The sequence below is a fragment of the Mauremys reevesii genome, linkage group 24 (assembly GCF_016161935.1).
Source record: "Mauremys reevesii isolate NIE-2019 linkage group 24, ASM1616193v1, whole genome shotgun sequence".
NCBI classification, from domain to species: domain Eukaryota; kingdom Metazoa; phylum Chordata; order Testudines; family Geoemydidae; genus Mauremys; species Mauremys reevesii.
The window spans coordinates 15,368,106-15,382,503 of NC_052646.1; the positions used below are offsets into that span (position 1 = coordinate 15,368,106).

General features: G+C 58.3%; 1 protein-coding gene across 3 annotated transcripts; it reads left to right on the forward strand.

Moving 5' to 3' along the window:
• The first annotated feature begins 678 nt into the window (after positions 1 to 678).
• Positions 679 to 13,724, forward strand: LOC120390069 (trypsin-like). Of its 3 annotated transcripts, none has more exons than XM_039512350.1 (7): positions 679 to 1,133; positions 8,917 to 9,009; positions 10,826 to 10,906; positions 11,745 to 11,907; positions 12,388 to 12,641; positions 12,768 to 12,904; positions 13,554 to 13,724. In XM_039512350.1, exons 3-7 carry the CDS (start codon positions 10,867 to 10,869, stop codon positions 13,704 to 13,706), a joined length of 747 nt encoding a protein of 248 aa, XP_039368284.1. In that variant the 5' UTR covers positions 679 to 1,133; positions 8,917 to 9,009; positions 10,826 to 10,866; the 3' UTR covers positions 13,707 to 13,724. The 3 variants fall into 3 exon arrangements, with proteins under 3 accessions (XP_039368284.1, XP_039368281.1, XP_039368283.1); XM_039512347.1 differs by having other exon boundaries at positions 10,830 to 10,906; XM_039512349.1 differs by lacking the exon at positions 679 to 1,133 and adding an exon at positions 7,235 to 7,287 and having other exon boundaries at positions 10,830 to 10,906.
• The last annotated feature ends 674 nt before the right edge of the window (positions 13,725 to 14,398 follow it).

Consider the following 14,398-nt stretch of genomic DNA (forward strand, 5'->3'; position numbering starts at 1 on the left):
CCCCCCTCCACTATGGCTCCCACTTGGTACATGCTCCCACTGCCTCCCTCTGACATGGACCCCACTTGGTATGTCCCCTCACTACCCTCCCGCTCTATGGCCCTCACTTGGTGCATGCCCCACTATTCCCCCCTGCTATTGACCCCATATGCTACATCCCCCATTGCCCCCCTCTGCTATGGACCCCACGTGGTACATGCCCCTTGCCCTGAGAGCCTCAGCAAAAGTCACACACCCAATTCCCACCACCTAGGCATTGGTGCAACACACAGGGAAACTGAGGCACACACAGTATTTGTACAGGACAGTAAGACTTACATGCAACATAACATTCCCACCTTGCACTTCCCAGCTTTTATAGTCAGTGCTGCATCCTGGAGCCAGTCCAGCATTTGTTTAACCTGGAACACAAGGTCTTCCCAGGTCTGGCTAAAAACACAGATATCATGAATATACGCCAGGGCAAAATTCTCCATCCCCTCGAGTAACCAGAGTCCTGACTGACTTCATATGGAGCAGTTCCAGAGCACTGGTCCTGTGACTCCGTAACAACTGGTGGCAGAGTGAGACGGAGCATCCTGTATTAAGTGACCGGGGAGCAGTAAAACGAAGGGGGATTAGCAAGAGGTGGGCGTGCTGAAGGCTCAGAGAGGTGCGGTTCCAGGAGGTGGAGGAGCCTACGGCTTAACCGCTGGAGAAGGGCTGTCGCACTGAAGGGATCATGGGGAGCTGTGAGTCCGTGACCACTTGGGAACAGCGTGCAGATGGCCTATACGCATCTCCTTAATAAGGACCTTGTAGAGCTGTGCGGAGAGAGGGCTGGGCGTTGGAAAGCTCACCAAGGCGCAGCTAATTGCTCAGTTGGAAGAGGAGAATCGCTCTAAGGAGACAGGTCCTGACCCAGCTGGGGCCGTGAGGGAGGCTGGGAGCAGCTGGGTGTCCCGGAGGCCCATGTCCCCGACCGGCAGGGGGTCTCCACGGTTTCCCCGTCGGTGGATCTGAGACGGATGGAATTGGGGCTGAGATTGAAGGAGCCAGAGGACCACGAGAGACACGAAGCAGAACAGCAGGAGAGACAGCGGCAGCAGGAACTGGCGATGGCTGAGCTGCGAGGCAGAGGGACCCATCCAGGGGTGAGTGGGGATGGACCCCAGGGTGCCAATTTCGCAGGGAACCTCGACACTAAATCGCTGCCCCAGGTTAAGGACGGGGGAGATATAGATGCCCGTCTCGCGGCCTTTGGGAGGTTGGCAATTGGAACCAGGCTGGCCCTGCGGAAAGGCTCCGGTGTCCAGCCCCTTCCTGGGTCCCAAGGCCATAGAGCTGTTTAGCCAGATGGGGCAGGAGGGGCAGACCGGCTCTCACACCTGACCCCAGCATATATGTCTGCATGGACTCTCCTGGGCTCAGGCCCCTCAGACCCCCAGTGGGAGCAGAAGATGGTGGTCACTGGGGAGACATTCCTGGGGTGGCGAGACCCTGGGACAGAGAGAACGGTTGGCAGGCCCCGGGTGGTGCAGCTGCAGATGCTGAGGGGCTGGGTGACCTGAGTGAAGGTCCCTGGGATGAAGCCCCTCGCCCTGCCTATGGCCCGGATCCCTGTGCAGACCCAGGAGGGGTCTGGTTGGCTGGTAGTTGGGGTTCTCAGCTGTGACGTCCTGTTGGGGGGTGACTGTGTCTATTTGGGACAGGATCCAGGCCCTGCTCCTGTAATGGCCGAGGATTCAAATTTGAATCCAGGGAAACAATCCTCTGAGACAGAAGTGGTCAGTGAAAATGCAGATGACCTGGCTGGCAGGGAGGAGGAGACCTGCCTGTCTGCAACCAGAGCCCTGGAGCTGAGTGGGGCAGAGAGATACTTCCCACGCCCCTGCACATGGGGCAGGTGGCTCGTGCTGGCTCCGATGCTGTGAGCAAAGCAGGGGGCTCGCTGCCTGCCCCCACTGGGACAGCAGGGGCAAAGCTGAACCGGAGGGGATCAGAGACCCCAGCTGAGCATGGGGACCACAGCCAGGGCAGGACAGCTGCCAACCCAGGTTGCCTTGTCCAGAGGTGTGAGAGGCCCCAGGGAAGGGGGAAGCAGCTGGAAGGGTGCTGCTGGTGACAGAGCCGCCTGGTCAGAGGGTGGCCAAGATCAAGATGGGGGCTCTCCACCAAAAGAGACCGAGTCCCAGAGATCCAGTCTGGAGGGCTTTGACCGCAGGCAGCAAGAGGAAACTGGTTTCACACCCGTCTCTAGCTGCTGAATTCCAGGCTGAGCTGCGGAAGGATCCCTCCTTAGAGAAGCTGAGGGAACTTGCTGGCCCCAGTGCAGCGAACCCCCTGGGGGGAGGCTGCCGGGAAAGATTCCTGTGGGAGAAGGGATTCCTGTACCGGGAATGGGCTCCCCCACGGGAAGTGGAACTGTGGGGGATCAGGAGACAGCTGGTGGTGCCCCAGAAGTACCACCACAGGCTATTGTACCTGGTCCACGATGTCCCTCTCTCAGGCAGAGGCAGCTACAGAACTTTTACTGACCTGGAGTCTTTGACGTTGTCCAGCGGTACTGCAGAGCCTGCGACTCCTGCCAGAGGGTAGGGAAGGTCCAGGATAAGGGTAAAGCAGCCTTCAGGCCCCTGCCTGTCATAGAGGAGCCTTTTGGGAAGGTGGCCGTGGACATAGTGAGGCCCTTCAGTAAGGCAACCAGGACAGGGAAGAAATACATCCTGGTGGGGGTAGATTTCGCTACTCGCTACCCTGAGGCAGCGGCTCTGTCCTCTATCGAGGCAGACACTGGCAGACGCGCCGCTGACCATCTTCAGCAGAGTGGGGTTCCCCAAGGAGGTCCTTACAGACCAGGGGTCCAACTTAATGTCAACCCTGCTCCAGCGTGGTGTCCAGCACACCTGGACCTCGGCGGATCACCCTCAGTCCAACGGGCTGGTGGAGAGGCTCAATGGGACTCTAAAGATGATGCTGAAAACCTTTATGAACCAGCACCCGCAGGACTGGGACAAATACTTACCCCACCTGCTGTTCTCATACAGGGAAGTGCCCCAGGAATCCACAGGGTTCTCCCCATTCAAGTTGCTGTACGGGAGGAGAGTGAGGGGGCCCCATGACTTGGTGAGGGACGGATGGGAGGGGAAGGCCTCTCCTGATGGAGACTCAGTGGTGGAATCCATGCTGACTTTCCAGGAAAAACTCGCTGAGCTCACGGGCTTGGCCAGGGGAAACCTAGCCAGGGCCCAAGGGAAGCAGAAGGTCTGGTATAACCACTCAGGACGGGCCTGCTCCTATGCCATCGGGGAACAGGTGATGCTTCTCATCCCCGTGAGGAAGAACAAGCTGCAAGGTCATCAGGCAGGTAAATGAGGTGAACTATGTGGAGAAACTGTCTAACTGGGCTCACAGCCACCGAGTGCACCATGTCAACGTGATGGAGCTGTACTGTGAAAGGGAGAGGCTGATGCTGGTTGTGTGTGGCCAGTGGGAGGAGCAGAGAGATGATCCCTTGGCAGATCTATTCCCTGAGACGGGAGCCGGCCCCTCACTGGAATCAATCCCCCTCTCTGCACAGCTAACCCTGCCCAGCAGGAAAAGATCAAAGAGGTGCTAGTTCGGACCAGCAGCTGTTTTCCAACCGGCCTCGGCTCATTAACCTGGCTGTCCACTGGGTGGAGACGGGAGCCAACCCTCCCATCAGGTGTTCCTCATTCAGAGTCACAGGGAAAACTGCCTAAGTCCTGGAGAGAGCGGTCAAGGACATGCCGGCTTTGGGGAGATTCAGCCGTTCTCCAGTCCTTGAGCCTTTCTCGTGGTGTTGGTCCCCAAGAAGGCCGGGTCGATCCTCTCTCTGAGCACACTGTAGGAGCATTCAGCATCCCTGTTCCCACCGTGCGCTTCCCACAGCCAGTCCGCCTGGGCGGGACCCCTGGAGAAGCCAAAGGGCCCCGCACCCCAACTCCGCGGCCAGCCGTGACTCTCAGCCAGCATGTAACACAGCAGGTTTATTAGTCGACAGGGACACAGCGTAGAACAGAGCTTGTTCGCACAGAAATCAGTGACTTTCAGCCAAGTCCATCTTGGGGGAACCTGGACCAGATGCCCTGGACTCCCCCTCTTCCAGTCTCCCACAGAAGACTGCCCTGGACCCCCCTGCCTGGCCTCCAACATGCCCATTCTCCTCCTCTGGGCTTTGTCCTGCATCCCAGGCAGTGTCACCTGGTCGCCTCCCCCTCCTGGGTCTCAGGTTACGAAGGGCATCAGCCATCGCTTATGTGCAGGCAGCTGGGCAGCCTCACCTTCCCCGATGGCCTCAGCAAAAGTCATGTACCCAATTCCCACCACACAGGGAAACTGAGGCACACACAGTATTAGTATAGGACAGTAAGACTCACATGCAACATAACAAGGTGAAAAACCTCACTTTGTCACAGGATCCCATTTGGTACATTCCTCACTGTCCCCCTCTGCTATGAGCCCATTTGGTATGTCCTTCATTACCCTTCCCCTCTATGGACCCCACTTGATACTTCCCCCAGCGCCCCTCCACTATGGATTCCATTTGGTACATCCTCCACTACTTCCTCTGCCATGGACTCCACTTGGTATGTCCTCCCACTACCCTCTCCCCTGCTATGGACCCCACTTGGTACATGCCCCTCTACCACCCCATGCTATGGGGGGCAGAGTTAAGGGTGTGCAAGGGGAAGATTGAGTGGGCAGCATTAAGGTTTAAGGGGTGGAGTTAAGGTTAAGGGGGCAGTGTTACCTTTGCGGCAAAGTAGTTAAAGTTGAGGGAGTAGACATAAGGTTGAGGGGACAGAGTTAAGGTTGAGGGGGAGAGTTAAGTTTGTGGGGGCAGAGTTAAGATTGTAATACCTCATTGTGGGAAGATGCGAGCTAGAGCTGTACTGTTAGGTAACTTCACTTTCCAGGTCCTCTCTGTGTGGCGGACGAGGCACATGTGAAGCCCAGATGGTTTCACATAAACATTGGCTGTGCAAAAACTATTATTTCTATTGCAACAATACCCCAAGGCCCCGTTGTGCTAAGCTCCGTGGGAGAGCGCCGCACCCTGGTGAATTCACAGTGTAATTACCAGGGGCAGACAAAGGCCGGGAGGGTAAACAAAGGTACAGAAAGGGGAGGTGGCACTCTGGGTCCATGGCAGACTGGGGGATAGATCCCAGGAGTCCTAAGTCCCAGACCTACCGCTCTAACCACTAGATCCCACTCCCTCACCAAGCTAGGAACAGAACCCAGGAGTCCTGGCTCCCAGCATCTCTGCTCTAACCCATTAGCCTCTGAGAGCCAAGTGAGAACCCAGGACTCCTGGCTCCCAGCCCCCCCTGCTCTAACCACTAGACCTCACTCCTCTCCCAGAGACAGGGTAGAACCCAGGACTCCTGGCTCCCAGCCCCCCCCTGCTCTAACCACTAGACCTCACTCCTCTCCCAGAGACAGGGTAGAACCTAGGAGTCCTGGCTCCCAGCCCGAACTTCCATCCACGGTCCTCTACCCACTAGCCCAAACCAATTGGCCCAGATCCTGGCCCTGCAGCCTCCTGGATATTGGTGGTAGGGTGACCAGATGTCCCGATTTTATAGGGACAGTCCCGATTTTTTGGGTCTTTTTCTTATATAGGCTCCTATATACCCCCCCCCCACACACACACACACACCCCCGTGCCCATTTTTCACATTTGCTGTCCGGTCACCCTAATTGGTGGTCCCCCCCCCTGGAGCCCCCCGAGAGCTCAGGGGGGTCAGGAGCCAAGAACACCCCCCCACACACACACACCACAGGAGCAGGGAAGTTTTCGGCCTGGCATCTTGCTGCACAGCCTGGTGTGTCTGCTGCGGTGGAGCGCTGGCTCCCCCTACTGGGCCCCAGAGCCTGGCTAACCCAGCAGGCCCTTAGCTCCGGCCAGGGAGGTGCCTGCTTGGAGGGCCAGGGTTCAATCCCCACTCAGGGATGCGCTGGCAAGTCGGCACCGTTCCCCAGCCCGAAGGGGCAGCTCCCTCCATGCAGCTGGCCAAAACCAAGCAATGCCACCCCAGCCAGAAGGTGGCACTCCTGGGCCTGCGGAGAGGGAGGACGGGGCAGTGGTTAGAGCATTAGTCGACCAGTCACAGTCAAGGCCCTGCTCCGCTGGCCTCCCTGTGCCACCTTGAGGAAGTCACTTAGCCTCACCGTGCCTCAGTTTCCCTCTCTGTACGGGGGGATAAAAGCACTGCCCTACGGGGCATACGGGAAGGAGAAGGGAAACATGAGTGAGGTGGGGGGTGGAATCGGGACCTGAGTCTCGCACCGTGCAGTGCATACGGGCCGGGGAGCAAAATGCCACTGAGCCTCAGGATTGAGCCCGAGGAATCGGAGACAGCGTCAAGCTGGCCTGCCCCAGCATGAGCATCTTATGTGCATTACGGTAGCTGCCCCAGCTGAGGTCAGGGCCACAGTGTGCCAGGCGCTGCCCAGACACAGAGACAGGCCCTGCCCCAGCTGAGATCAGGGCCCCCTTGTGCCAGGTGCTGCTCAGACACAGAGACAGGCCCTGCCCCAGCTGAGATCAGGGCCCCAGTGTGCCAGGTGCTGCTCAGACACAGAGACAGGCCCTGCCCCAGCTGAGATTGGGGCCCCCTTGTGCCAGGCGCTGCCCAGACACGCAGCAAGAGACAGTCCCTGCCCCAGCTGAGATTGGGGCCCTGTCGCTCCAGGCGCTGCCCAGACACACAGCGAGGGACAGTCCCTTCTCTGACGCACAAACGCACAATCACACTCGCCCGACAGCATTCGCCCTGCTTGATTCTCTAACTTCCTGCTGTGACACAAGTAGCCAGCAACTCCATTAGCACCGGTCTGACGTGCCCTCTAATTTCAGTGAGTCCCACACAAATCATTCCTGCTTCACCTGGTGCAACTCCGAAAACAGGACAGCTCTGGCTTCCCTCCCGCGCATCTGGGCCATGTGAGCCGCCCCTAATCCCCAGCTTGCGTGGGCCCCACAAGGGGGCACCACCCCTTATCCCTTTTGCCGGTGACACCCAGGCTTTATTTGATGCCAAGGCAGGCTGAGAGAGGCCTCGGAGGGTTAATGACAGGCTGAGAGGCGGGGACCAGCCCTGCCCTGCACGCTGCCTCGGGGGCAGCTGGTTCCAGGGCCGAAGGCAGGTTATAAGCCAAGCACACGGAGGATCCAGCAGAGAGACGTCTGTGGGCACAAGCCAACGCGTCGTCGCTTGCTGGGGAAGCTGAGGTGCCAGGGGAAGTTCCTCCACCCAGTGCACGGATTACCCAGCTCCGGTGAGGGCAGATTTCTGGTTGATCTCCGGGCTGAGCCAGTTTGGGGGGCCCGCAGTGGAGGGGGATGCCAGGACAGCTCGGTGGCCGGTACAGATTGGTGAAGGGTAATGCCGCCGCTGCTTCATCTCGGGGAGGGGAACCACACGATGGATGATTCCCGTGGCCTCCGCTTGACGGAACGCGGGGCCAGGTGCTCGGGGCACTGTCTCCGCAGACCCTGCTCTGTTATCGGATTCGTAGACTCCAAGGCCAGAAGGGACTGCTGTGATCATCTAGCCGGACCCCATGTACGGCCCAGGCCGGAGAACTTCCCTCACTTAAATACTGGTGGAACCAGAACAGAGCATCTGGCGAAAATGGCCCATCGTGATTGCAAACTTGCTGCTGATGGAGAAGCCGCCAACAGCCCTTTGATGAAGGGCAAGGGAGTGATTGTGGATTTGTTTGGTGCTCGGTTAACAATAGGAAGGATTAGCTCAGATGATCACAGAGGTTCCCATCTGGCTTTATAATCAGTGAAGCTAGGAAAATTGCGAGATTGGCATGAAAAATCATGAGATTTAACGCCAATAATAATCCAGGCAAATGAAACCCTGTTGTACAAAATGGGAGGGCGAAAAAAAAATCACTCTGCTTTGAAAGCAAACAAATGAACTGTTTAAATAACAGGCAAAAAGCCTTTTAGCATTGAAAATGGTTTGGTTTTAACACTTTTGAAAGTTTCTGAAATTGTTATTTTTTAAACATGGTTTTGAAATTGCTGCTTAATTAATAGACACCCCCCCCCAAAACAAATCAGTTCTGAAAATTGCTTATCTTGGAAACAGAAGTTAAGAAAATTTTAAAAATGAAAAAAAATGGTGCTAAATCGCAGTTAAAAATTGTCACGGAATGTTTCAAATGAGGCAAAACTGTTCCAGTTTGGGAAAAAAAACGATATGAAAACTGTTTACAAGTTTTCAAAACTTACCCAACGTCTTGCATCCCCCGTGAAATATTTAAAATGTTCCACAAATTCTTGAAAATCCCCCCCAAATTTTGCAAAATTTCCCCAATTCTTGACATTTTCTCCAAAATTTTTGAAAATGTCACCTAAATTCTTGGAATTTTCACCAAACGTTTTACAATTTCCCCAAAATTCCTGATTTTTTTCCTTTTAACATTTTGTGTACTTTCTTGACATTTTCTCCAAAAATCCTTGAAATTTCTCCCAAAATATTTGAATTTTTCCCAATATTTGAAATTTTCCTTCTAAGTCTCAAAATGTTCTCTAAAAGATCTTGAAATTTTCCCCACGTTTGATATAGTCCTACAAATTCTTGAAATGATCTCCAATCGTTTTTGAAAATTTCCCACTACAATGTTTTGAAATGTTTCCTGCACATTTCTTGACATTTCCTGCAAATTCTTCAACACTTCCCACAAATTCTAGAATTTCCACCCAACATTTTTGAAAATTTCTCCCAGGTTCTTGAAATTTTCCCCCAAAGTTCTTGAATTTTTTGATCAAGCTTCTTGCTATTTTCCCCCAAATTCTTGAACTTTTCCCCCTCAAAACTCGACTTTTTTTCAAAATTCTTGACATTTTCCCCAAAATTTCTGATTTTTTATTTTTTTAACTATCTCCAGTGGTCAGATTAATTGTCGGCGGTCTGTTGAACAGGGAACCCCTATTGGCTAACAGCTAAAGCTGCTTCTACGTTGTTTGCTTCAAAGTCTTTCGTAAGTAGCTTTTCACCACTTTTCCACACCCAATGGGTGGCAAGCGGAGGGTTGGGAAGAATCTATCTCAGTGTCCAACTGTTGCTCTTTTATCGCAAGTCTTGTAATACTTAAGAGATTTCCTAAATCTCCAGCTCCTGGAGGCGCGGCATGAAGGGAGAACTCCTGGATTTTAATGTGAGGGCAGCGAGCCTTCATTGGGGCTGTGTTTGTAGAGTGGGAATGGGGGCACACAGAGCCCCTGGCATGGGGGGAGGGGCACTGGGCACACAGAGCCCCTGGCATGGGGGGAGGGGCACTGGGCACACAGAGCCCCTGGCATGGGGGGAGGGGCACTGGGCACACAGAGCCCCTGGCATGGGGGAGGGGCACTGGGCACTCCGCAGAGGAGAGCACGGAGAGTCTGTAGCAGGAGATGGGAGGTGGCCCCAGGTGCGTGGGGGGGCTGTGAGATGCCCCTGGCGAGCGCAGCGAGAGCTCGGGGGACACAAGCACTGAAGCGCACACACCCTCCAGCAACGCGGGTCAGTTTTCTGCCCGGACGGGGCTGCCGCGCTGGCCGGGGTTCTGTGCCGGAGAGACATGGTTTCTCTCTCCCTGGGGTGCTAGGCTGGGGCAGGCAAGCTCCCAAAGGCACAGGAGCCCGACACCCAGTGACACGGCCCATCAGTTAAAAACCCCACAGCTCCCGTGCTCTGGGAGCCCCATCTGGGGATTTCTGGAGGTCCGATGGGTCGGTCTGGAAGATGTCAGGCCAGCGAGGCAGGTCCTTCCGTTTCTACACTGCCCGTCTGAGTCACGGGCTCGGGAGATCCCCACACCCTGGGCCAGACCTGACCTTCATTTGGGCACAAGCTACTCATGGCAGGCCATGCCACCCAGAACCAGATGCACCAGCCACTCCTCTGGCTTAGCTTTCCAGGAACCATCCAACCGGGAGGGCGTGGAAAAGCGAGACGCTGCTCCCTCCTCTGCTTCAATCCTGGGGGTTGGACATGGGGTGAAATCTTTGGCGGAGACTTTCAGAGCTTCCTAGGGAGGTTAGATGGGTCCATCCTGTTAGGGGTATCTAATTCTCCAAGATGTGTCCTAACTCCCCATGACAGCTCTGAACACTGAGACAGATTAGATAGATGATAGATAGATAGATAATGTGTATGTATGGGGATGGACGGGGGTGGATACGTATGTGGATAGTGTTTGGGGACGGAGGGTTGGGTGGATGGACGTGTTTGGGGATGGATGGGTGGATGGACGTGTTTGGGAATGGAGGGATGGATGGACGGACGTGTTTGGGGATGGAGGGTGGGTGGATGGACGTGTTTGGGGATGGAGGGGTGGGTGGATGGATGTGTTTGGGGATGGAGGGGTGGGTGGATGGACGTGTTTGGGGATGGATGGGTGGATGGACGTGTTTGGGGATGGTGGGTGCGTGGATGGACGTGTCTGGGGATGGAGGTGTGGGTGGATGGACGTGTTTGGGGATGGAGGTGTGGGTGGACGTGTTTGGGGATGGAGGGGTGGATGGATGGACGTGTCTGGGGATGGAGAGGTGGGTGGATGGACATGTTTGGAGATGGAGGGGTGGGTGGATGGACGTGTTTTGGGATGGATGGGTCGATGGATATATTTGGGGTTGGTGGGTGGGTGGATGGATGTGTTTGGGGATGGAGGGGTGGGGGGATGGACGTGTTTGGGGATGAAGCGGCATCAAACCCAGAGCAGGCGGTGGATGTCGGTGGGTGGAGTTTGTGTTGAGGGGGTGGGCTAAGTTATCTGTTAATTTTCCCTTTTCCTCCCCCCCCCCCGCCCCGAGCCAGCAGCCGCTAGCCCTGTGCATCACCACACCTGAGCCCCATGGAGCTGATGACTATCGCGCTGCTACTGGTGACTGCAGGTGAGGGGGGTACATAAGAGTGGGGGGCTGTGGGAGGGGAGAGAGTGTGCAGGGAGGAGGGGTTGTGTACACATGGGGGGCTGTGTGCGCAGACAGAGACAGGGGCCCATGTGGGGAAATGGGTGTTGGGGGTGCATGTGTGCAGGGGAGGACTGTGTATGTGGAGGGGAAGGGGAGGTGTGGGGGCAGGGATGGGGATTGTGGGAGGATGAGTAGGTGTGGGGGGATGGGGGTGGGGGCAGGTAGAGGGTTGTGGGGGGATGGGAAGGTGTGGGGGCAGGGAAGCGGTTGTGGGGGGATGGGAAGGTGTGGGGGCAGGGAGGGGGTGTTAGGGGAGGGTTGTGCACAGCTGCAATTTCTGAGGGTGGCTGGCCCTGACCCTCACCAGCAGTGGGGTGGGGGGGGGCGTCGGCAGCCCGGACTGAACGGGATTGACACATCTTAATGCATGAGCCACTTTAGATAGATAGATAGATAGAGGGAGTATGGAGGGATAGATAGATAGATAGAGGGGGTGTGGGGGGATAGATAGATAGAGGGGGTGTGGGGGATGGATAGATAGATAGATAGTGGGGAGGGGATTGTGGGGCAGGATAGACAGTGGGCTGTTTGAGGATTGATTGACAGATCGATCCATCAATGGATCCTCTCCCATGACCCCAGCAGCTGGGGATTTAAGACCCAGATAAAACACGGTGCCCTTTGCCCTACAATCACTGGAACCAGCCCCACGGCCCATTGCAGCAGCTCTGCCTGTGACCCCAGCGCCCCCCTGGTGGCCCTGCTCCGATCTCCCCCCATTCCGGGCCCCTCGTGCTGACGTGGAGTTTGCCGACAGGTGCTGCAGTGTCCGCCCAGGACGACGGGGGCCGGATCATCGGCGGGTACACGTGTCCCCGCTACTCCCAGCCCTGGCAGGCCTTCGTCTACGGCCCGCTGCAGTGCGGGGGCATCCTGGTGGACAGGAGCTGGGTGCTCTCTGCTGCCCATTGCTACAGACCGTAAGTGTCTGTGTCTCCCCCTGCCGCCCCCTGCTGGAGGGACTCAGCCCTGCACTGCGTGGTGTGTGTGTGTGTGTGTCTGTGTGTGTGTGTATCCCTGCCGCACCCTGCTGGAGGGGCTGGGCCCTGCTCTGTGTGTCTCCCCCTGCCGCCCCCTGCTGGAGGGACTGGGCCCTGCTCTGTGTGTGTGTGTGTGTGTGTGTGTCTCCCTCCTGCTGCCCCCTGCTGGAGGGACTCAGCCCTGCACTGCGTGGTGTGTGTGTGTGTCTCCCCCCTGCCGCCCCCTGCTGGAGGGGATGGGTCCTGCTGTGTGTGTGTGTGTCCCTGCTGCCCCCTGCTGGAGGGGCTGCCCCCTGCTGGAGGGGATGGGCCCTGCTCTGTCCAGTCTCTCCCCCATTCCCAGGAGGGCGGCAGCGGCGGGGGTGGGTGGCCCGTGGGGCCAGGACTCTGACCCAGCTCCCTCTCGCCCCTGGCGGCTAGCGGCCTGCGGGTGCGGCTCGGCGAGTACAACCGGGCGGTGCAGGAGGGGCCGGAGCAGGACCGAGTCGTATCCGGCGCCATCCTGCACCCCGGCTACAACCGCTTCACCCTGGACAACGACCTCATGCTGCTCAAGCTGGCGCAACCGATCACCATCGGCCCGACCGCCCGGCCCGTCACGCTGCCCACGGCCTGCGCGCCCCCCAGGACCGTCTGCCTCATCTCGGGCTGGGGCACCGTCACCACCCCCCAAGGTAGGGCCGGGAACGACTCCCTGGGTGTCTCTGGGGCTGACACCAGGGTGACTCAATCGGGTCTCTGGGGCTGGTTCAATCCGGTGTCACTCCGGAGTGACCCCCTGTCACCGTGTTTTTCCCCAGCCACATTCCCCAACCTTCTGCAGTGCGGAAACGTCCAGATCGTCTCGGAGCAGAGCTGTCGGGCTTCCTACCCCGGCCGGGTGACCCCCAACATGGTGTGCGCGGGCGTCATGGGTGGGGGCATCGACTCCTGCCAGGTGAGGGGGCGGGGCCAGGGAACAGCAGGGGTGGGGGTCTCGGGGCAGGGTGGGGATCTGGAAGGGGATGGTGGCTTGTGGGGGGGAGGGGAGTGTGGACTCTGCCCCCCCCACACGAGGGGGGGTGGAAGGGGGGCACAGGGGCAGCACCTGTTGGGGGAAGGTCTGGCTCTACCCAACGGAGGGGGATGGGGCAGGGGGCACACACTGGGGGAGGGGTGGCCTGCCCCACACTGTGGGGGCGGAGGCGGCCCAGATTCAGAGCCCTGCTTTGCCACTTGTCATGGCAAAAGGCAGGATGGGGGTGGGGACCCGAAGGGGAGGAGCTGGGTGGGGGCAGGGTTTTCAGAGGGGATTGGAGCCTCACAGATCACGTCAGCTCCCTTCAGGGCAGGGGATCATGGACTGGGTCTACCGGTGCCCCTCACTCCCGACCCGCAGCCCCCACTAGTCCAGCCCTGGGCTCCCTCCAGCCCCCCCAGCTCTGCTGGTGCCCCTCACTCCCAACCCACAGCCCCCTGGGAGCCCAGCCCTGAGCTCCTCCCCAGCCCTGCCAGTGCCCCTCACTCCCGACCTGCCAGCCCGGCCCTGGGCTCCCCCAGTCCAGTCAAAGGGGGTCGTCCCGACGTAAGGTGCTGTCTCTCCACAGGGTGACTCGGGTGGGCCCCTGGTCTGCGCTGGGCAGCTCCAGGGCATCGTGTCCTGGGGGCTGCAAACCTGCGCCCAGCCCAACAGGCCTGGCGTCTACACCAAGGTCTGCAACTACGTAGCGTGGATCCGCAGAGCCATCCAGATGAACTGAGGACGGCGCCGGGGGGCAGAATCCACAATAAAGCCTGAGCAGCAGGGTCTGTGTCTTGGTCCGTCACCGCCTGGGCCCCTGGGAGAGGCTGGACCCAGCTGCCACCGTGCAGAACCCGGCCAACGGCGCGTTTCTCCCCCCCCTTGAACCAGGCACGTTCGCGCCTCCCTTTGGGCCCCAACCAGTGCCCAAAACACCCACACGGCAGGGAAGTTTCTCTCCCTTGGATCTGCAAGCAGCCGGTGCCCCTCACTCCCGATCCGCAGCCCCCTGCCGTCCCAGCCCTGAGATCCACCCCCAGCGCTGCCGCTGCCCCTCAGTCCCAACCCACAGCCCTGGGATCCCCCCCAGTGCTGCCAGTGCCCCCTCACTCCCGACCCACAGCCCTGGGATCCCCCCCCAGTGCTGCCAGTGCCCCCTCACTCCCGACCTGCAGCCCCCTGCGATCCCAGTCCCGGGATCCAGCCCAACGCTGCCAGCGCCCCTCACTCCTGACCCGCAGCCCTGGGATCCCCCCCAGTGCTGCCAGTGCCCCCTCACTCCCGGCCCACAGCCCTGGGGTCCCCCCCCAGTGCTGCCAGTGCCCCCTCACTCCCGACCTGCAGCCCCCTGCGATCCCAGTCCCGGGATCCAGCCCAACGCTGCCAGCGCCCCTCACTCCTGACCCGCAGCCTCCTGTCATCCTAGCCCTG